Consider the following 23477-nt stretch of genomic DNA (forward strand, 5'->3'; position numbering starts at 1 on the left):
AGTGTCGGCTTAGATTTTAAGTTTAATCTGGTTTGTGGTTGGGTTGTTTTTTTTTTCTTTTTCAAGGCAAAATAAATAAATTTAGGTTAGGTACGATTATTGCAGAGTGATAGTCAAATTAAGACTGCACTTACAAGTAGTTACATATGCATCTTAGTCTTTTAGAAAATTTTTCTGGAAGAGATTGTTTGACTTGTGAATATTAGAAGCACGTTGATTGTCATGTTGGCATTTTAAAAGGTAAAAAAGTGTTTCATATAAGTCAAAGCCTTTAATTTTGGCCCATCCCAAGAAAAAGATTTAGATTTTTCTATTTTGGTACTGCTTTTCATAATATATCCTTATTTTATGTTAAACTGATTCATTTTACTGCTTTTTCTTCTTTGGTGTAAGCTGAGCAAATGTTCTCCCAAGAGGTTGACTTTTAATTAAGGAACCAGTTTGGATATTGCTGTGACAAACATGTAGCTGTATCCAGTTTATGCATTCTGCTGGCAGGGGGGAGCAAAAGAAAAGGAAAAAAACCCCCCAAAAAATGTTTTCTTACACATTTTCATCAAATGTTTTCAGTTTTTTCAGTGATACCTAACAAGAATTTGTGTGTTGCTGTACATTCTTATTTGAAGCTTGCCTGCTGCAAAGTAGTAATATTAAAACCAAACAAAAATAGAACAGTCTTAGTGAGTTGAGCAGGGTAGTCAAAAGCCAGAATTTCCAGGAGTAATGAAAACATAGGAGAGGGCATCTTCTCTAAGGAGTACTCATGATTCCAGGACATCATATAACTGCCAATTGGTCTTTATGTTGAGAAGTTTCTGTAGTGACTCATGATCTGGAAAACAAAACCAACCCAGTTCTATTTTACTAAAGATGGACTTTTATGTAAGAGTAGTGTCATTTGACTTGACTTGTGGAACTTGAGGCCAAAAATTAATCTCTTATTGGGGGAAAATTGAAAGTATTTTCATTTGCTGGGGGTCAGTTTTGTGGAGAGTGCCTAGGGGAGGGAGGTTATTCTATATTTTTTTCCCTCTCCTGTGACAGATTACTGAAGTATTTGAAACTCCTTGGTCTGTCTTTTCTCTCCCCTATACTCTATCAAGTTTATCCTCTCCACTGCAGCTGTGAACAGGAACTCTTAAGCTGGAGCCTTAGTGCACAAGTGCTGAGAAATTATGAGGAAGGGAATGTTTTTAGAGAAGAGAAATGAGACCGGTTGTGAACTTTCTAATCAAGAAATGTTGGAACCAGTGTTTATGTGTTAGGTCATGCCAGTGTAGCTACCACTCTTTCTGTTTAAACAAGACAGTGGCAGAATATTTGTTATGTGAGACCTCCATCCACCAGCCTAGTACTTGAAATATGTTGGGCTGAAAGGCTATGTTTACTAGTACTGTACATCTGGAGTGAAGGGATAGGTAGCATAAGCTGGACAAGGCAAAACTGGACTTCTGTGATTTTTGTTAGTCTGCATGTGTATGGTAATTGGAATACAGCTAAAGCACAAAGAGCATGAAAGTCATATTTAGTCATGGTACAAGCTTTCTCTATTCTGGACACTTAAGTAAATAGTTCATTCAGATACTCTGTTTTAAAACTGTCTCCATAAACCAGAAGATGTATTAAAGATGGTTAAAGTATTTTTAAGTTCCATATTTTCCTGTGGTGAAGAGTTAAAGAATAGATGCGACTTTCCCTTTTCTTTCAGTCTGTGAACGAAAATGGAGACAAGGTTTTTGGTCCTTTTAAACTCCACTTCTAAATTTTGAAAGGGTCAGCATTTGAATGAAATAGGTTGAATAGATAGAAATTTAAAAAAAAAAAAAAAAAGGCAAGGCTTTGGGTTTTTTAAGTGTTTTCAGTAAATTCTGGTTTTGGGTGCTCAGCCTGTAAACCACTGTTCAGTAACTTCATTTTATTTCAAATATCATTAGTGTGTTTGCTTAAATATTTGTAATATAAATTATTTTAATAGATTATGATAAGTGTAGAGTATAATTATCAATATCTATAATTAAATGTACCATGTAAATGAAATTGTTTACTCTTTAATCTTAATTACAGGCAGCTCTTCAACTAGAGAATTCAAAATAGGGAGAGGCAACCATTGCAGACTACTTCATCACTTTTGGAGACAACTAGTGAAGGAATGCGATTTAAAAGAAGTTTATGCTAGATAGAAGTATAATGCTGAGACATTCAAGATGATCTGGATCCTGTAAATAGTCCAGTCATGGCAGCAGGAGGCTATTGGCAGATCAATTTATCCTTCCAAATAAAACTATGGAATTTGAATGGCATAGAAGCGGACATTTTCTCTCTTTGTACTGGCTCAAACTTGAAGGTGGAATTTGATTCAGAGTTTTGAGTAATATGTAGAAATGATCTTAGAAGTATACAATTTATGTGTAATAAAACTTGAGTCCATTTTGGGAAACTTCAGTGTGAGTAAATTGACTTTCTTTAATTGAGAGTAGATACACGTAGATTCAGTTTGAAGTCTCATCAGTCAGGTGGCGGTGCTTAAGAGAGAAGTAACTTCTGCTAGTACATCTGCTCTGGGATCCTCATGATGTTTTTTGTTTTAGACCAAGTAGTACAGCTTGCATTTTCTACTTAAACCCCTACTGCTATGAGATTTCCACAAATAGGAAATTATTCAGGGCAAATTATAAAAAATATTTATGCAAAGTTATTTAAACTATACCAAGAGAAATTGAAAAATATTAATGGCAGTAAGTGATGTAGTAATACAAAGTTAAGAAAAGAGAGCAACAGTGTAATTCTGTTGCCTGCTCAGTGTGGTCATTGCACTGAATTTGTTATACTGTTTCACTTTCATATGTATTTAAAATAATATATGGATGTAGTACACATATGTAGTTTCTCAAATCAAAATAAATGTTTGTTATTGTGTAATCATAAATTGTATAGTCTACACAAGCTTGCACTTCTCAAATATTTAAATCGAGGTCATTAAATTGATTATTTTAATCAATTTAATTAAACTTCAATTAACACTTTCTGTCACAGATAGTACACAAAATTTCCAGTGGAAGGCAAAATCTGTGACAAATGACAAGTAAAAAAAAAAAAGTTTTTGTCAAATCCTAGAATCTCTAAGGTAATTAAAAGTAAAATAAAATAAACTGAACATACAAATGTTTGAAGAGACCAAAGATATTTTTTTTTTTTTGGGGGGTGGCTTTTTGTTTTGGTTTTTTTTGCCTGCCAGTGAATGTCAAAGTCGAGCATTAGACAGTTTGCCTTGTGGAAAACAGAAGATTTTCCTTGAAAGTGAAGAGCTTGAAAAGTTGGATATGTTTATTGTAGGAAAACTTTTTTTCTAAATTTGAGAGGTTTTTTTGTTTATATGAAGAACAGTTGAGTAAACAAGAACTGTGATCTTCAACAACCTTCACAGAGGTTGCAATTGCTTCTATATGTAGTGTGAGCTGTATGGGTTGTCAGCACACTGCAAATAATTAGCAATGAAGAAATTGTTATCAGAATTGCAAACAAGCCTACAGTCCTTATTTGGAGTTCCAAACTGCCTTTCTTCAGCTGTCTGAGCTCGTGGCAAGGGAGGGGGGCATCCACCCAACCAGTAGAATACAAAAATTTCAGCTCAAAGCAGAGACAAGCACTTTGACATCATTATATCATATTCCATTGGCCTACACTTTTAATTTACGTTCAACAGCCACTTAGAATGCCGCAAGATTTATGAGCACCTTGTCAGAGAATGTCCATCTTTTTCACTGGAGATTAGAATGCTTGTGTTTGGTGGTTTGGGTTTTTTGGTTTTTAAAGGTGTCTGGAGTGTTTCTTGAGATTGCAGATGATACATTGAACAGCAGTACATTTAAACACAAATTCCTTGGAAATTCTGACAAATCACACTTTGTGATTCTCTTCTCGACTTCAAGTTCTGTTCAACCCAGGTACAGCAAATATAACAAAATGAAATCGAAAAGAAAAACAACATAGAAAAATTTGAAATACTATGCCACCAAGCCATTCAAGAAAAGTATGTCTGGGTACCATTTCTTTCTAAAATATTCTGCATCTTTGAATACTTTCCTTTTTTTAGCTCTGGAACCAGATTACGTTCAGTGCAGAACTGTTCAAAGCAGTTCGGTGTCCAAAAAGAGGAATGATTTAAGCTCTTGGTGTATGGTTTACAGTATGGATTGGGAGTGTTGAGTGGTACGATATAGTAACTGTGCTGCCTACTGTGAGGCAGAACACCAACTAGTGGACAAATGAAGTGTGCATTTTATAATGCAGTATGTTTTTTCTTATTGTCTAAACTATTGGGTTTACAATTACTTTTGAAAATTCTGTGCTTTATACGGAAGCAAACATGAAAATATGTAAATTGATTCAAATAGATGATGTAGAGTGGTGTAAATAATGCAACCACGTGGTTACATTGTACTTGCACCAAAGTACAATTCTTTATTATGGTATTGTGACATACTTTGTGTCCTGATAACACATTTATTCTAGACCTCTAATTGTACCAATATGCTTCCTTTGTAAGAGGAAGTGTTGGAGAACTTTTTTAACTTTTTCAGAAAATATTAGGAATGCCTTGTTTTAAGGTTCTTTTTCTGCTTCTCCTGTTAATTTGATGTGACAAACATACCAGTGTTTCTCCTGTGAAAGAGAGGTCAACAAAAATAGTATATGGGGAGTCAGGTTTTTTTCAGTGAAGGATAAAAACAATGCATAGGACAATTGTAATTTTGTTCTCAGAGCAGAAAAATCTCAACAAATGTGAGGAAATAAGGAGTCTTTGCTTCTTTCAGCAGTGTTTCTTCATTCTAGTTTATTTTTGCCTGAAACTATTGGGAGGGATTTGTCACTTCTGATTAATTTAGGTAAACCAGGGTTATCATTCTTGCTGCTTGCTTTCTTGAAGGGCTCTTTCTTTTATGGCTTTACTGTGTGACAGACATGTTTTTCTGCTACAGTTGCAGACACTGAAAAGAATCCTAGTGCATAGCTCTGCCAACTTTCAGTGATATTTGGACTCTGTGAAGACCATTAGTGATTTTAGAATATCTGTTCTGCATTGTTGTTCTCTTGCATGACCACCTACTAGGACTGGTCCTACACCATCCTGTAATATTGAAGGAAGATTCAGGACCCTAAAGTAATTTAATCTGTGAGCATGCACGTGTGTGTGTACTTTCCTTTGGGGTCTTTTAATTAAACCAACTCTAGTTCATGCATATATGATTTTGGATCACAGTGATAGAAAAGTTGGGTTTAATCTAGATATTTCTTGCTGTAAGAACGCTTGCTTTGTGCCTGGCTGTGAAACTCCTGTGTTTTTGTGTGTTTGCCATGATTAAACATTTTCCACTGATTTGTGCAGAAGCATATTGGAAGACAGTCATAGAAGCATTCTTTCATTTTCCACAGTCAGAACTCAAACTTAACTAAACTTGGAAATTTATTTTTATACGCAGATGATGTTGACCCATTACTTCTGTAATGGAAACATCTGGCAGTTCATCTTCTATATTGTTTCAGAGTGTCTAATTTGTTGCATAAGATTTCATTCTTTAAAGTTTGGGAGGGAGAGATGTATCTGGTGTTGTCTTGCCATACTAGCTCAATGGTTGATTTATTTTTTTTCTGGAATTGTTTGGCAAACTGTCTATTATGCATCAACATGTTTCTTAAAGGTAGCTTTTCTTTTTGATAACCTTTTTTTTTCCTTTTCAATGCATTAACCTTTTAATGATGGTGTTTTCAAAATCAGCAGGATCTATCTTTGGGTATCTGCCTGTCTTAGCAGGTCTTTTTTTCCCACTTCCCATTAGACTTATTTCCTTTATTTATGGAAGTATTGGAGAAAGTAGGGTGGGTTGAACAAATGCCACAGAGAACCATTTCCTCTTAATAGTAACATCCAAAATGACTGGAACTTACTTTATCTCTTAGTTTTTGAACCATTTTGGGAAGGTGTCTGTTATTCACAGAATTCGATCAAGAGATTAATATGAAGCTTAGAATTCCAGAATACTGGTTGTGTCACTCTTCAGTCTCAGATCACACGATGTGTAATGTATGTCACTTTAACAAAGTGTGCATATGAAATTGCTGTTATGGACAATTTCATTTTTCCTTTGGATTTTTGTCTGTGAATAAAATGGCATCCTGCCAACCACTTCTCTGTGTAGAATTGATAATTATGAAATTTAGTTGTTGACCAGAATCTTAGTATGCTTACCAGAGGACCTAAAAACCGTTTTCATCTCAGTTCATAGTTTTAAATCAAGATGATGGTTTTATGATTAGTTTATGAGATTGTCTAAACTTGAATCAAGTTTGGTTTGTCTTTAGGTTTTTTGGGGGGGGGGTTGTTTGGTCAGGTTTTTTTTTTTTTTTAAACAAGTAGTTTTAATGAGTGCATCCTAGTACTTTAACTTATAGCTGCAAAATAGTTGCATGGAGCTGGCTACTTTTTTGTTGTTTTGATAGAAAATTGAAATATTTCATCTGTCTAGTAGTGCCATGTACAGAAACTTCCCTCTTTTGATTTTCCTTCTGCTTGGCATCAAGGATGGTGGAATTAATGGAAGAAAGTGTAGCATCTCATCTGAATTAGCATTTGAGACTGAATTAATTATACTCAGTGTCTTTAAGGTAGTGAAACAGCTCTTTAGATTAGCTTTTTGTGTTAGGTTTTGTCTTTCCATAATTCTTCCTCCTTCTTCTGTGGTTCTCTCTCCTGTTTTATTGAAGCATGGGGGTGGTTTGGGTTTTATTTTTTTATTTTTATTTAAATTGGGAGTTCCTGAAGCATTTCCATAAAACATCACATTTAACTTTTGTTTCTGGCTTGTAGATATCCAGGAGAAATATTCCAGTTAGAAAGCAGTGGACAAAGTGATTTAGGTTCTCTTTTATATTTTAATTTGGTTGAAATTGATGCCCTAAAACATCTGCTTGAAATTATCTTTCCTGTATACTATTACTGGATAGGAGAACAGCTTGTAATGTTTTAATACAAAATATCTGTTGTTAGAAGCTTGATTCTTCAAGTTTAAAGTTAAAATTCCAAGAAGAAATAATAAACTGGTCAGCTGAATAAAAATGAGAAAAAATTCTAAATTAATATTTTGGCTGAGGGAAATGTCTTTCTTTTTAGCTAATTTAAACAATTAAAACTCTAGACGTCACTTTAAAGATTCGATAGATATTATATGGGAAATGCAACTGCCCTAACTGTCTAAAGCAAAACTTCAGATATCTTGTGTATTTTATTTTCATACTGTTAATTGAAGTATAAGATTATTAGCTGAATTATCACATTTATGTAACTGTGAAAATGTGACTCCTAAATTTGCAACAGTTTAGAAGGTTTGACACAGTCATTGATTATAGATGTTTAAACATACTGACCCGTGAATGGCAAAATTCTTATTGTTGTTTTTTATTCCAGGTAGGAGAAGACAGAGAGTGCATCGTCCTCGTTCTCCAATATTGGAAGAAAAAGATATCCCACCCTTGGAATTTCCTAAATCCTCAGAGGACTTAATGGTGCCTAGTGAGCATATAATGAATGTTATTGCCATCTATGAGGTACTAAGGAACTTTGGCACTGTTTTACGCCTCTCTCCTTTTCGTTTTGAGGACTTCTGTGCTGCTCTGGTAAGTCAAGAGCAGTGCACACTTATGGCAGAGATGCATATAGTGCTTTTAAAAGCAGTTTTACGTGAAGAAGACACTTCAAATACTACCTTTGGACCTGCTGACCTCAAAGATAGCGTTAATTCCACTTTGTATTTCATAGATGGAATGACGTGGCCAGAGGTTCTGCGGGTATATTGTGAGAGTGACAAGGAATACCATCATGTTCTTCCTTACCAAGAGACAGAGGACTATCCTTATGGACCAGTAGAGAATAAAATCAAAGTTCTGCAGTTCTTAGTGGATCAGTTTCTTACAACAAACATTGCACGTGAAGAGTTAATGTCAGAAGGTGTTATTCAGTATGACGATCATTGTAGGGTTTGTCACAAACTTGGGGATTTGCTTTGCTGTGAAACTTGTTCAGCTGTATACCATTTGGAGTGTGTGAAACCACCTCTTGAAGAGGTACCAGAAGATGAATGGCAGTGTGAAGTCTGCGTAGCACATAAGGTGCCTGGAGTAACTGACTGTGTTGCTGAAATCCAAAAAAATAAACCATACATTCGACATGAACCTATTGGATATGACAGGCATAGACGAAAATACTGGTTCCTGAACAGAAGAATCATTATGTAAGTAATCATTTAGTATTTTCCAAACAATAATATTGTATTGAGTGTATTTTTAATATAACCTGTAAGTCACTGTTGCCATCTTAAAATTGTTCTTTCTTTAGATAAGACCATTGCTTGCTGTTTTGTAAGTAGATTTCTAAAGACTGTGTAATTAATCCATCCATTTTCTCCAAAATAAATATTCTCATAATCTATGTATAAAAAGGGGAGAAAACCTGAGGACCTCCAGCCTAATTTTAATGTACATATAAACCCATGAATGTCAGGAAAAGATAGGGAATTTTAATAAGAACTCTCCAGTTCTTTGTAAAAGTTACTGAAAAGTAGGTTAACTCTCTTTGTCATCACGTGGTGTATAGTACACTAGTTTTGTTATGCTGTCATCTGCTTAGATAATATTTGGCAGTTATATACTGGTACTGTTTGATGGTCTGCTTTTGAAGCTAAGACTTTGAGGCACTTGAAGGTATTCACCGTATCTATTAACTAGAAATGCAGGAAATGTTGTATGTGAACACTTCTATAGGTGTAACCAAAGTCAAAAGAGCAAGAAATGGCTGTCTTCAAGCGATTTACTTTAACACAATTTCCTGTTACTGGTTGGTCTTGAGATACTAATGTGTCTCAAAACATTAATAATAATCAAACTGTTGTTAGTGAGGGCATTGTGCCCTTGTTTTTTTACCTCAAAAGTTGAATCTGAAATTATAAAAATACTTCTACATTTTTCACAGGAAAATAGCTAAGAATTTTTTTTCATATAACAGACTGTTCTTACATAGTTGCTCTCATAATTGAGGAGTAATGTACTTCAGTGAAATCAATGGTATTGTTAATTGAGGAAAAATAAATAAATTTTACTAGATTTCTTGAAATACAATTTTGCATTCAGTATTATGGAGAAAATAATCCACGGCTGGACACCTTAACAGAATTTCATACAGAACAGATTACAGTGAATGTTAAGATATTAGCCAGTGTCTTTAAAAGGGATTGTGAGGCCTGTTGATGGTGTTACCTCTTGCAAACAAGACACTTCTAAGGACTCGTTTTAGTCCTTTACAATACAGTGCCCTTTCTCTAATGTATTGTTAGCTGATGCTTTACTTATTAATTACTGTTGTTCCTTCACACTTGTAAAAAAAAAAAAAAAAAAAAAAAGAAAAAGAGTCCATGTTTGATTATTTTTTATTTCTCTAGGTTATAAATGCTTCAGTAGTGTCAAATAATGTCTTAAAAGATTCAGGGAATCTTTTATACCTTTGTCATTTTTTATTTTTTTTAATACTCTATGTTTATACTCAGTCACATGCTCTATGGTATGTGGCTTATCATTCAGATGGTTCAGCAGGATGTGATTGTCAGCCTCAAGCTGTTGATATCCTAATTCTTCCATTGCCTCATACATAATTTCTACCTTCTGTTTCCAGAAAATGAGTTGAAAGTTTGATTTTCACAATAAGCCTAGTTGTGAAGGACATGTAACTGATACTCTTTTTACTCCTGTCACCCGTGCCTTAATAACTTATTGTCTCCTCTGTGCATGGTTTTTGCATCGTTCCTTTCAAACTTTTGGGGAAAAGGTTGTTCCAAAGATGGGTTTGTCTCACTGCTCTACTGTACTGCCATTAGAGGCCTGGGAATTAACATTAAAAAAAAAATCCAGAGATTCACTCACTCAGGAGGTAATTTTAAGTTAAATAGGCAGGCTTTTTTCCCCCCAATATGTAGGAAGATTGGTAATTATTTTTTGCTAGACGATTTATAAAACAATGTGCTTTTTCCCAATGAAGTGGAATATTTGATGTTCAGAAGGTTTTGGTACAGGCCGTACTTCAATGTATTTTCAACTAAAATAAATCATGTTTCTTGATCCTTTGAAATCGACACGTCACAGTTCTTTTTGTCTAGTACATTGGTAGTAATTGTTGCTGCACTAGAAAAGACATCGTCAAAGGTTAAATGTAGTGGCGTTTTTTAAATTATTTGCATTCCTGTTAGGTGTTCAGTGGGCAAATTATCTGTTTCAGGAGTCATAAATCAAGTTTTATCAATGTAAGTTTTGTATCCTAATTGGGATTTATTTAAAGCGAAAATACATCAGTATTCCATTTAAAATCAAAATAGAGGAGAACTGTAAACAGTACAGCAAAAGGAAAATTTTTATTGGATTTTCCATTTTACTGATTTTTTTGTTAGTGATTAAAATATTTCAAAGCATAAATAGAAAAGTACTTTTATGTTTACAAAGACAAGAAGAAATGCAGTTCATCCATTAATTGCTTCCTGACTTTCATATTCTCATGCGGATGATCTAGGTGGAAAGATTCTTTCCTTGCTAGTTCCTACCCTTCCTGTTGCCGTTAGGTATCGTGCCATCTGCTAGTGTAGATGGACCTGTGCACGCTTCCAGAACAAGTTCTTTCTGAAGTGTGTGGTTTGGATTAAAAATTTTTCAAATCTTCCTGATGGAATCAGAAGTAAAACCAGATAGACAGTTGTTCTGGTAGATCTGCAGCAGCAGGACTCTTTACCACTGTGGTATGGGATGTACAGAATCAACCAATTCCACTAGACTTTTCATAGAACTTTGATATAATTAAATGTATGCATAAATGCCTTAAAACTTTATGATAAAGCTACTTTATAAGGGGACAAAAATATTTACTACCTAACTGAATTCCAGGGAAATACAACTTGAATAATTCACATAGATATTAAACTCTGTACTTTCAATTTTTAATGTCCTTTAGATTCAGTAAGCGTGCTGTATTGCAGAACCAATGATTTTGCATATATATACTGAACAAGATCAAACCACACCTGATATCTTGGATAACTTAAAGGATAACTGCCAAATGCTAAAACCTGAGATTAATGAAATTATATTATCCTATCCACTTTATTAAAATGAATAGAGTGTATTCACCAATGTCATGTGATCAAATACATCAGAGGAAACTAATAGATCTAAAAATAATCTGCACAAACACTGGTTTGAAATCTTGCCCAGGGGGATTAGAGAACTGAAATCCTAAATTCTTGCAATTTTTTTGTTTTTCAAGGGGGGGTTTAGGGATTTTTACTACTTCTCCCCTCTCCCCTTATAAGTCCATCATATCACTGTTTTCCCATCTTTTAAAGGATTTTGTAGACGACATTGTTGTTCACTGATACTTTTATCTCCATGCTTATCACTTGCTATGGGCGATAAACCTTGTTTAAGCCCATCATTCACTGTAGTTTTTTTTTCTCTTTTCCACCTCTTTTGCTTTACAAAGATGGAAAAGTGGACACTGAGGAGGTCTCTTCTCACATATCCCCATGAGCAAATATCAACAAGATTAAAAAAAAAAAAGGGCTGAGGGTTTATTTCAAGCTGTTAACAAATTTAGCATGTTGTCTCTGGGTTAGTTGCATTTGTTTTGCTTGTGAAGTTTATTTCTGCAAGTTAACAAATAAGGAAATTTAGGATTTTGACTTGCAGTAAACTGCAACAAGTTATCTTTCTAGAAATATTGGAGATGCATTGGATTTGTCAAATGTCTATGAAAGAAGATAGTGAAACATCGCTTGGCTTTCATTTTGATAGCAAAAATAAGATGCAAATTGTTATTCCTGAGTTGTATGTATCTTCCTCTACTGTCAAAAACAGCTTCAGCTTTTTTTCCTGCAAGATTTGTTACGCTGTTTGTTCTTAGTGGGTCCTCCTCTATTTTCTCCAATTAATTAAAAAGGCTTTGGATCTTCATTTGAATAAGATTACTTTAAACAATTTACTGAATTCTTCCATTTCTAATTGTATCAGCATGGAATTCAGGAAGGGGTGTATCTGCTTTGTTATTACTTTACTTGGAAGTTTCTAGCGTCTTCTGTGTTGTCATTTTTATCAGTCTTGAAACTTGCCTCTGAAGCCTGCCAGTGAATAGATCCTAGTAGTGAAGGAGGCTGAAAGAGGTAGGAAATATTCGTGTGATTCTTTTCTTCCTTGCTGGCCTCATGTAATGTATGTGACTCAGCTGAGTCCCCTGGAGACTAACAAGACCTGTCCAGCACTAAGCTGGCAAATCTGCCTGGCTTGTCAGAGAAAAACATTGGGAATCTGTCCTTGTATAGATTTGTATCTTTCCATCTTCTTTTTATGATAGCGTCTCTGTTTTCTTTGAAGAGTAAAAGTAGTGTCCCTTTAGCCAATGCAAGAAGGCATTCGGGGAAAGTTAGCTTAAATCTTTTAATTGTTAATTTAAAGCTTAACTAACTTTGCCAAAATGGATCACAAAGAATGCTTTCTGCAGTAGTTCTGTGACTGTTAGTGAGTTGGTAATGAGCACTCCAAGGCTTCCACTGGCATACACCTGAATCTCGAAAAGAAGTCTGACCAAAGATGAGGTTTGTGTAAGCATGCATAACAGCAAGCTTGTGCCATTTCATTTTCTGTCTGTGCTTTTGTCAAGAGAAAACTAATTCCTGAACTTCTGTTACTAAAGTTGTGATAGCCTTTAATTCAAGGGAAATTCTATGCTCCAAACCCTGTATAAATGAAGGGGAAATAAAATACTCTTGGATAACTTTCTTGCCCATTTCTAGAATATTATCTGAACAGTTCTTTAATGGGTGGGACTCCGATCACACACGGACAGATGAGGTCTAGGTGCCTTCTGCAGAGTACTCTCTCTTTGTGGTCCGTGTCTTCATTCTGCACAGTTTCTGGGTTTTATTGGCCTGTAGTACAGCATACCTTTACTGCTAGTAGAGGCTTTTTCTTGAGTTATACAGGGAAATTGAAGGTACCGGCTAATTGCTTTTCAGTCCAATGGAACCTTGTGACACTGGAATACAAAGAACTGATGGGAAAGGAAAAGACAGATGCTTCTTGGGATTTTCAGGTGACATGCGCATCCTATGCATTAGCATAGCTGTAGTAGTTTCAGATTTGCTAAGTGGGGGGGGCAAAAGTGGGGAAAAGAAGAAAACACTTGGATGATCATCAAAATTTAAGCAAGGTGTACAAGCCTCCATGCCTGAGCTGCTTGTCTGGCAAATGGGCACTAGCACAGCCTTGCTTCGTGGAATGATGGGACTATATAAAGCGTTTGTTCGTATTGTTGCATATCTAGGTCATATAAGATGTATAAATGGCATATCTATCTAGCAAATAATCGTGTAATGAGCTAGGGGTTCAAATTGAAAGGTTAAAGTTCCCTTTCTGTTGAGTTAAGAAATAATTAAAGTGTAAACTTAGCAACAGCATTATATTCTGCAGTCACGTCTGTAAGGGGCAGAGCAGCCTTACAATTGCTGCTCTGCCAGTGTCTCACTCTCACCACTTTCATTGAACATTTGCCAGGGAAAATTCAGAAGCCATACTTTCCTCGTCCTTTTGAGCTTCATCCTTTTCTTTTGTCTTGCTGTATAAAGCTGTATTCTTGCATTCTCATCTCCTCTTCCACCTTAGTTTTTGGGTGTTTGCCTTTATCTTCCTTTTCTGTAGCTTTTGTTCACAAACAATAAAAAAGCTACTGCCATCCCTACTACTGTTAGTAAATAACTTTCTTGGTTTAGGGGAAACATGGTTTAAATAATAATTTTTTCTTTAACATGGAAGTCTACAGGCGTAGAATATTCCATAGAGTCAAATGATTGCCAATGTTCAGCTGTTACTTTTTGATGTGTAGTAAGTGGGCAGTCTTCCTGAAATGAGCTGTTTTCTGAGAAAACTTGTCGAACTCAACCATGCTAACCCATTAAAACTAATGGAAAGTTACTGGTAGCCTAGAGGAGTAAATGGGTGAAGTAGAATTAGTTGCTTTTCATGAGCAAAAGCCTTTATAAGATAAATGATATGATAGTATTTCTTTGCAGTATACCAGGTTTTATCATCAAAACCAAAAGTCTCTTTGATAGTAATGGTTGTGACAAATTAGTAGTTGAATTTTGAGTAATATTGCCATTATTAACTTATTTTAGTAATATTCTGATTGAGTTGTATTACAGTTGTTTCATAAATAGAATGTGGAAAACAGTAGATAGATGACGATCAAGTCGCCCTGTGGTTGGTTATTTGGCTTTCTGAATATCTGAGGCCAGTTTTTACTGTCTTAAGTGTATAAGCCACGTGGAGGCAGCCAGCAGAGCGGAACACAGAACAAACTTTACAGGGGTAGTAGATCTTTCAAACTATGGTCAGCTTTCCATTCCTATCAACAGTTTGGTTTAGGATTATTAGCGAGTCATAGGTTTGTAACAGTGCAACAGTTTAGCTCCTCTTCCACATGTGAAGTCCAGGCTGATAAGTCATTGTCACCCTATATGGTGTTCACTGTTCAGGGTGTTCACAGTACTGGGAGCGCTAGGGTGTGTTGCGGAAATGAGTGGTCCTGCCCACAGCCAGCCTGAATCTGGCTGCTGCTGCTGAACAGGACTCAACTAGCCAAGCAGCCTTCTTCAGAGCTGCTTACAGTGTCCTCCTTACGCTTTCCAGCACTTTGGGAGAGCCTGCTACCTGAGATATTTATGGACCTCACCTGGGTCTGGTGGCCCTGTTGAGATGCTTTTGATACTGTCATCCTCCAGGAGTTTTGTCTAAGCTCGTGGCGTCAGGAGTACCTCAAATAAAAAATGTAGAAATCCCTTAACTTTCCAAAGGATTGTGTTGTGATTCTTTTGTCCCTTACTGGTGTTCTCTCAGATGAATGCCGTAGAGATGTAATATAAAATAGTTTATGATTGTGACATTCTATGCTTTGAATTTCCTAACTTTGCTATTTCCTGAATATGCAGTCAGAAACCCTTTATGGATTCTGGACCCATACCCTTTTTCATTGCAAATTGAGACTTAGTAGTAGATTACAGGTTACAGTAATAGTAAATATAATGAGAATAAACCTTGTTGCCAGATTGTCAAACCAGTTTTAAGGAAACTTTTCAAAAGCTTTCCTGAGGAAGCTGTCATGAGAACTTCTGAGGGGATGAAAAAAGAGAGAGAAGTGAGAAAGGAGTATTTGGGTACTAAACTGGGTGCATGTGAGTGTCCTCATGTGATTTGTTTATTCACATTCAGGTATTGACATTTAATAGTTCTCTACAAATAGTAGGCTGATACTCATTTTTGTCATTTATCCAGGTATTTTAAAATTAATTTTTTTTTTCCATAATATTCTTAGAGAGGAAGATTCAGAAAGTGAGAAAGAAAAGAAAATCTGGTACTATAGCACAAAGATACAGCTGGCAGAGTTAATCGAATGCCTGGATAAAGATTACTGGGAAGCTGACCTATGCAAAACTCTGGAAGAAATGCGTGAAGAAATTCATCGGCACATGGATGTGACAGAAGACCTTACTAATAAAGCAAGGGGCAACAACAAGTCTTTCCTTTCTGCAGCAAACGGTAACAATATTTTATTTAATGGGAATAGATGCTGCGCTTTGAATCAAATACTACTTTAGTATAAGAAGTTTACAGAAGTTGATGGAGAAGCGTCATGCAGGTGTACCAGCATGGCTATGTAGCACTGACTCCTTGTAGGACTATGTTTCGTGTACCCAGGATGTCCTGAATGATTCAGACTCTTGATATGCTTAGGGTGTGTCAGATTATGATCATTCCAGCTGTTGGAGCGGAGCTGTGTTAACTGTCAAATGTTTCTTGATGTACTCTCTTTTATTTAATATATTTTTTATATCTCTCTCTCTCTCTCCTCATAAACATTTAACAAACCAATGGGAGTTGGAGTGGCAAAAATATTACAGCTCCAGTATTATGGAAAGTGTGGAAGAATGCACATGTCTGCAGTTCCCCACAACCTTAATTTATCTACCTTGGAGCAATAAATAGCAATATGAATCTGTGAAGGTTTGAACTTTGTTCTAGGAAAGACATGAAGATTAGATATTCAGGTTTAAAAATGGATTTAAGTCATCACTATATAAATGCATAACTCTGAGAAATCAATAATTAAATCTTTGGAGTTCTTTCTTCTAAGTGGGGAAAAAGTCACAAGAAGTTGGATGTTATCTTTTGTCTCATTGAAAAGAAGCAGTATTTATGTCACATTATTTCTGCTCAGTGGCTCTGTAGGTGGTGGTTTGTTGTTTATTGATGACAAAATTTGTTCTATTGTAGATGAAATTTTGGACATTATCAGAGCAAGAAAAGGAGAAATAGTGGAGGATAAAAATACAGCAGACGATGAAGCAGAAAAGGCCAAAAGTGATGTTGATAATGACCAGACAGATGCTGAGAGAGGCAAGGAAGAATCTGGAGACCAGGATAAAACTGAGGAAACACCCACTGAGCAAGAGGCAGAAAAAGTGAAAACAGAAGGTAAAGAAACTCTGACTGTGCTTAAGCAACTTCATTTAAGTAAAGTGAATCTTCAGTTAAGATCCTCACATTTCTTTAAGTGTTAATGTGAATTTTTTTTGTATGATTCTCCAAATTATTTTTTAAATAATAGATGATAATTGACAGTTCCTTTGTGGTTGTAAATTATAATTGCTTTTCTTGTTAAGAAATTTCACCAATTTTCCTACTTTTCAAGTTAAATACAGCTAGTTTGCAGATACGTCGGCTTGAGGTACAGGTGGCACTTACAGGTTGTGATCAACATGTTTGTAGTAAGCAATATTACATCATTTTTAACATTGTTTTCCTCATCAGAATTAGTTTGTGCTTTGATCCTGTGACAACACTATCTCATAGCAAAAAAAGAAAAAAAGGGAAAGGAGAAAGCTCGATGTTTTTCAGCATTATCAAACAGACAAAGCAAGCTGCTGAAGTTGCTTTCTATGGGTGATGCCAAATAACATCCTAAGACATACTAAAGAATATCCCTAAAGTTTTGTTGTGCGTTTTACTGTAGAGGCAACAGTCGTTGGGGATAAAAGTAACTCTGTGACATCAAGCACTGATGACAGCAACACAAATCCTTCTGCAGGAGAGACTAGTTGCTCTGAAGGGAAGAACGCAATGGGGTGTCAGTCAGAAACCCTTGATAGCAACAACGTGGCAGAGAAGAAGGTGGCATCAGAGCTCCCTCAGGAACTCTCAGGTACAGAAGGCACTGTTACCAATGCCTCTGTAATTTGGGGAATCTGTTCAGTTTTTCTATCTGGTTTGTCCACTAAAACCATTCACAGCGTATATCACTCATGCTGTTTGCTTGCAGTGCCATCCTTTACTGCTACGTTGTCATTAACATTTCAAAGTTAATTTTCTTGCAACTAGTGCTTGAAATTTGTGGTCCTTTGTGACATTAGCATTTGTTTCCATGCCTTCCAAAGATGACTATGGCTAAGCTTTTTATGTTCTGTTTTCTGTATATTTTATTTTTCCATAGTGATCCATAATGATTGTTAGCATTCTATCAGTTTATGTCAAATTCTAATTTGCTGCTGGCTTGTTTATTATTTTAACCTCTCATTTACTATATAAATTACTAACAAAGTATTTTCATTCACGTGAGTAAACCATTGCACTGAAATGTCAAGATTAAAATTGTCATGCTAGGAATTTTAAACAGATTTCAGAATTATAAGCACAGAGGTTTTTTTATATTAACGTGGTTTGTTCTGCCATGTCAGTGACTCAAAAGTAGTAATATACACTATTTAATTAAAAAAACAAACTTATTTAGGAATAAATGGGACTTGATTAGGTGTGACATAAATTATCAGTGTACTATTTTAGAAAGATATTCTATTACATTTAGCATTATATTCTATTACAAGCCTTACTACATAACCAAATGTTATTCTAAACATCTGATTCCTATTAAAACTAGCAGAATTTTATTTTCAATTCATAAGTATCTAAAAATACTTTAATGTGCTGTAGCTATACTCGGTGTGTTATGTTTTAAAAAGCAGTAATAAATGCTTTCTCTCCTACAGAAATAATTCTCCATTCAGATACAGATTGCAGTGCTTGAACTCGCAAATGTGAATGCATCCAAGCCTTACAATAAACTTGTTAATAGGAGGAGAAAATGAAAGTTAAGATTAATCTGTAATCTGCAAGCCTCATAATACACTTTTTTAATACAGAAAATGTCATAGAATCATAGAATACCAGGTTGGAGGGGACCTCAAAAACCATCTGGTCCAACCTTTCTTGGCAGAAGCACAGTTTAGACAAGGTGGCCCAGCACCCTGTCCAGCTGCATCTTGGAAGTGTCCAACATTGGGGAATCTGACACTTCCCTGGGGAGGTTATTCCAATGTCCTAGTGCACGGGACAAAAAGCAGACATTTTAGATATTTGACCAAATATTTTTGCCTGTTCTTGTACTTTTTATTCCATTTTAAAGTTAAAATAACTGTGTAGAGGTTTAATGGAAAAGATACATATCCTGTAACTTCTTGTTCCAGACACATTTATGGGTTCATATTTTATTTTAAAGATTCACTTATATATTTATCATAATTTCTTTGTTATACTTTTACAGGTACTTTTCTCCTTCCAAAGCTTCTATCTTATTTTTAAATTAGTGGGCTTTTTTTGTAGGAAAATGTGCGTGTGGAGAGGGTTTTTCCTCAAGTCTAACTTACTATATTCATAGTGATACTTGTGTTCCTATTATGAAATTTAAGTTTGAGACTCATTTCAGAGGGAAGGAGACATACTGAACCAGCATCCCCCAAAGAGGGGGGAAATAAGAGTAAAATGCAATCTAGATGAGAATGTCTGTCACTGTCCTTGTTAAATGCATTTTGGATATGAGTATTTTATTAAGAGTTTAGTTTGAGTGCTTCCACTTTCCTCCCAACAGCAGGCACCACAAATTGTTCCATTTTTCCTCTTAGTAAAAAGGGAAATGGATCAAACAGTGGTGGTCACCTACTTGGCAAAGCCAGAAATCAAGATGCATTCAGGTTAGGGATCTTCTAAGAATCCCAAAATATTTACCTAATCCTCTTTCTGCTCCGAGTGAATATTTCACAAAGAGGAGGATTTGTTCTGTCACCTTAATAACAACAGAATCCCTGATGTTTTGGAAGAATTCTAGAAACAGAAGAATCTTGTATTTTTCAAACAGCTAAGCTGTGTGTCTTTTGCATAAAATTAAGACATAGCTGTTTTGAGGGATGGTAGGTTGTTACCCGGAAGCTGGCATGATTTATTTCTCAGTAGCTGGAATGATTTATTTCTTGGTAGCTGGCATGATTTATTTCTCAGTAGCTGCAATTCACTGGTGCTTTAGTTGAAAGATCATGCTCGGGCAGTATGCCTTAGCAACAAGTGAGGTGGCAATAATGTCAAGCAGACAGTAACAAGGACAGCTGAGGACCGAGAACCCATTTCTCTTACTGAGCTTGAACCAACATCTAGACCCATCAGATTGTAAGGAAGAGGTTGATATTTTAAGTTTGCAGAGGAGGAGTTTAGATAGAGAGTTGTGCCAATTGAACTGAGGTCTGTGGGATTCCTCAGAATTAATGTGCTAAACAAGACACAATCAAAGACTCGGTGGAAAACTGTAGGGGAACTGAAAGGTGCATGCTTTGAGAAACAGCTAAAGCACAAAAAAATCAAGAGGTAAAATCATAGAAACTACAGAAGGACCAAATTTCATGAAATCTGCATTCTAAAAGCAAAACAGAGTCTCAGTAGAGGGTTCCCTGTGTGTGCATCTATAGAAAAAATTGTGTTGAAAATATATTCATGTTTCATCCAAGTATGACTTTCAGTTTTTCAGAGCTGTAAAAGTTGAAACTGCTTGAAACAGAACAAAAAGCACTTTCATGGATACAGTATTCTGGAGAGACTTTCCAGTTCGGCAAAAGATATTCACCTGACTGGTTTTTAAATAAAAATTTAAAACTAGAAAAAATTGCATTGATCCAATTCAAAAGAAAAACTAAAAATGAAGTTGTTCTTTTGTAGAAGAAACTGGTCAAATGATTCCTAGCAACAGTAGCAGTGCGTCTGCTGCATCTCTACACTCAGATGTTGAAAACAGCAACAGCAGTGAGCTGGGCTCTGGGCAGAATGACCCCATTAAGACGCCCGACGATGCTGAAAATGCAGAGAGGGGATCCCAGGCTTCAGAGGACATAGGTAATAATAGTGTCTCTAACTTTCATTTTATGTGTCTTTTCTTTTTACTTTATAACTCACATACAGCAATAGAAAACTTAAAATTATTAAGTTTGTTTTAAAAACCCTTTTTTCCTGGGCAGGAGAGAAATCTAATGGTGAAAGAAGTGATTCTCCAGGCGCCGGAAAAGGCACGCCAGGTTCGACGCGAATGCTCACAAGATTACGAAATCCAGATAGCAAGTTGAGCCAGATGAAAAGCCAGCAGGTTGCTGCTGCAGCGCATGAAGCAAATAAGTTATATAAAGAAGGCAGAGAGGTTTGTGCACATCTTGGAAAATTCAAAGAAATACGAAAACTGTTTTAGATAACTGGTAGTATTTTTTTAAAATAAAAAAGTGATTTTGGCAGACTATGGAGGTACTTTAAAAAGTAGTAAAAATAATTTAGTAAATGATGAAATTGTAATATCACAGGAAGCTTTGTTCTTCCCTCTCCTTTGCTTTTGCTCTCGTAGTTGCTATCTGCAGAGTGCTGCGACAGTGACCCACGGCACCTCCTTTCCTGTAACATGCTGGTCATAAAAGTTAGAGAATTGTTTATTATACAGCCAGAAATAAATTCTATGCATTTTTTCCCACTTTTGTCTTCAACTCTCTCAGAACTGGTGTGCCAAAACTACAACTTTACAGTGGTTTGTGTTTGATTATTGTTTGAGTAGCTAAGTAATAGCCACATCTCCAATTCATAACAGATCTGGCAGAGTATCGTCATTTAAAGACAACCATTGCAAAATTGTAGCACTGCTTGGTGCAGACGAAACTGAAATTGCTCTCAAATGTCTGCCAGTTGGTAGAAATTTTTTGTATGACTACAAGTTGTTTGTTGTTTCTTTGGTGGTTTGGTTTGGGTTTGTTGGGTTTTTATTTAAGTAGCCCAGTTTCTCCAAGAAAGAAGTGTTTGAATGTTAAGAGTTCATTGCAGTTAGTTGTGTGTATATTGTTTGGTGTATCTATTTTTGTTAATTAGTTTTCCCTGTAAGTTAGCATTTAGCATATTTATTCACAAACCTCTCAAACTGGGAACTCAGTTATGAGTAATTAGACCAGTGATGTTATCCATGCCATGTTTTCAAAGATACTTGTTTGTTTAGCTACATGTATGAATTCTTTGATTTATGAAGGAGGGGTGTCACAGAAAGCTTACTTAGGTTTAGTGAAGCTATTTTCCCAAAGCTGTCTCCCTCAATAGGCATAATTCGGAGCAGCAAAATGGGTTCCTGTTTGACTACCTCAGTTAAAGTTGGTCTTTGGGAATATCCTGAGTCTATATACAATCAGTGATGAAGTACATATATTTAGTATATCCGATAAGCAGTTATTTGCTTCTACAAACTGATGCAAGGTATTTTTATTGTTTTGTATATAGAAATATGTAGAGTTGAAGCCTAAATCTTAAGTAATTAAATAGAAATATTTGAAACTTAAGTGAATCTTCAAAATCATTCTCTCTTTCACAAGGTTCTGGTGGTCAACTCTCAAGGTGAAGTCTCCCGAATGAACACAAAGAAGGAAGTTGTGATGAAAGGAAATATCAACAATTATTTCAAATTAGGGCAAGAGGGGAAGTATCGTGTTTATCATAATCAGTATGCCACTAATTCATTCGCATTGAACAAGCACCAGCACAGGGAGGACCACGACAAGAGACGACATCTCTCGCATAAATTCTGTCTGACTCCTGCTGGAGAGTTCAAATGGAATGGGTCTGTGCATGGGTCCAAAGTTCTTACCATATCTACTTTGAGGCTAACTATTATTCAGCTAGAAAACAATATCCCGGCATCGTTCCTTCATCCTAACTGGGCGTCCCACAGGTAAATTAATAAATGAAAATGTATATGTTCTCTTGTTTTACTTGTATTTTTGCTAACAGTATTAACAAGGTATGGTCTTTGTTTTTTCAAATCAGTGATTTCCAAGCACCGTGTTTCAGTATATTAAAACATAAGATAACATGTTTGTGTTTTGTGATGGATGGCTAAAAGGATTGCACATTTGAGTAAAGTATTAAAATATAGGAGGTATTATCCTACCATTAAATCTTATTAACATAGCATGCTGTATTAGTGCATGTGTATGTTTCAGATTTTTATTTTTTTTCCAATTTAGGTCTAACTGGATTAAGGCTGTTCAGATGTGCAGCAAACCTAGAGAATTTGCACTAGCGCTGGCTATATTGGAATGTGCAATTAAACCAGTTGTCATGCTGCCAATCTGGCGGGAATCGTTGGGGCACACTAGGTAAAATAAATAAACATCAAAATCTTTCTGAATATGAGAACTTTACTTTGTTTTACAATTACTAGTTCCTCGAAGCCTGTAAGAATTATGTTTGAATTTAGTCAGTCATTCAGCACTTGAAGTGTTTTTCTCAACCAGAAACACTGAAAATACATGACACGATTCTATAGTGTCATTGCTCCTGCAAAGCAAGTTTGTTTTCTTTATCTGAACCACAGTCTCAAAGTGATAAAACTTTGGGAGACTAGAAGAGCAAATTTCAATACACTCGGTTCCGTGGAGTCTGTCTGTTGTGTCTCATTGTGTCATAGAAGCAGAAGCGAAATGTGTCTGATGTTAGACACAGTTTCAGGCAGCTGTGTTTGCCTTACTGGAATAGCCAAAAAAAGCAGCGTTCCTCTTGCCAGTAATACATATAACCTGATACTGGGCTTTCCTCTAAACTTCAGATATTTTAAATTATTTGAAGGGGTAGTATATGCTGCTGTTTGATGACTTACATTTGCTTACAAGATCCTGTACTTAAATGTACTTAAATCTATATGCATTAGATTACGCAGAATGACAGCAATAGAAAGAGAAGAAAAGGAGAAAGTGAAAAAAAAAGAGAGAAAACAAGAAGAAGAAGAAACAATGCAGCAAGCTACATGGGTGAAATACACATTTCCTGTCAAACATCAGGTAAGGTTTTCTTCTGTGTGAAGAACAAAAAGAAAACAGAAATTGTTAGTTTCTTACTCTTTTTATGTTTTCATTTTAAAATTAAAGTTTTAATGTCATTGTTTTACTACCTGCCACTGGAGTACAACCATGCCCACCTATTCAAGCCCATAATCTCAGTCTGAACTA

At 35.6% G+C, this 23477-nt stretch overlaps 1 protein-coding gene across 16 annotated transcripts in view; it reads left to right on the forward strand.

The window, feature by feature from the left end:
- The window catches only part of BPTF (bromodomain PHD finger transcription factor), a 58827-nt gene that overhangs the window by 5622 nt on the left and 29728 nt on the right, over positions 1–23477 (forward strand). For 13 of the 16 annotated variants that reach the window (XR_008579706.1, XM_054846161.1, XM_054846159.1 and 10 more), the window contains exons 2-10: positions 7463–8285; positions 15452–15675; positions 16411–16611; positions 17150–17338; positions 20173–20346; positions 20469–20644; positions 21846–22201; positions 22497–22628; positions 23180–23309. Coding sequence is in view for 15 of the 16 variants with exons in the window: in XM_054846161.1 (XP_054702136.1) it covers positions 7463–8285; positions 15452–15675; positions 16411–16611; positions 17150–17338; positions 20173–20346; positions 20469–20644; positions 21846–22201; positions 22497–22628; positions 23180–23309 (2405 nt within the window). In the remaining variant the exon portion in view is untranslated. Of the gene's footprint in view, positions 1–7462; positions 8286–15451; positions 15676–16410; positions 16612–17149; positions 17339–20172; positions 20347–20468; positions 20645–21845; positions 22202–22496; positions 22629–23179; positions 23310–23477 lie in introns of those variants that run through there. The other 3 variants (XM_054846173.1, XM_054846162.1, XM_054846167.1) reach the window with 3 other exon arrangements.

This window comes from Grus americana, chromosome 18, assembly GCF_028858705.1.
Source record: "Grus americana isolate bGruAme1 chromosome 18, bGruAme1.mat, whole genome shotgun sequence".
NCBI classification, from domain to species: domain Eukaryota; kingdom Metazoa; phylum Chordata; class Aves; order Gruiformes; family Gruidae; genus Grus; species Grus americana.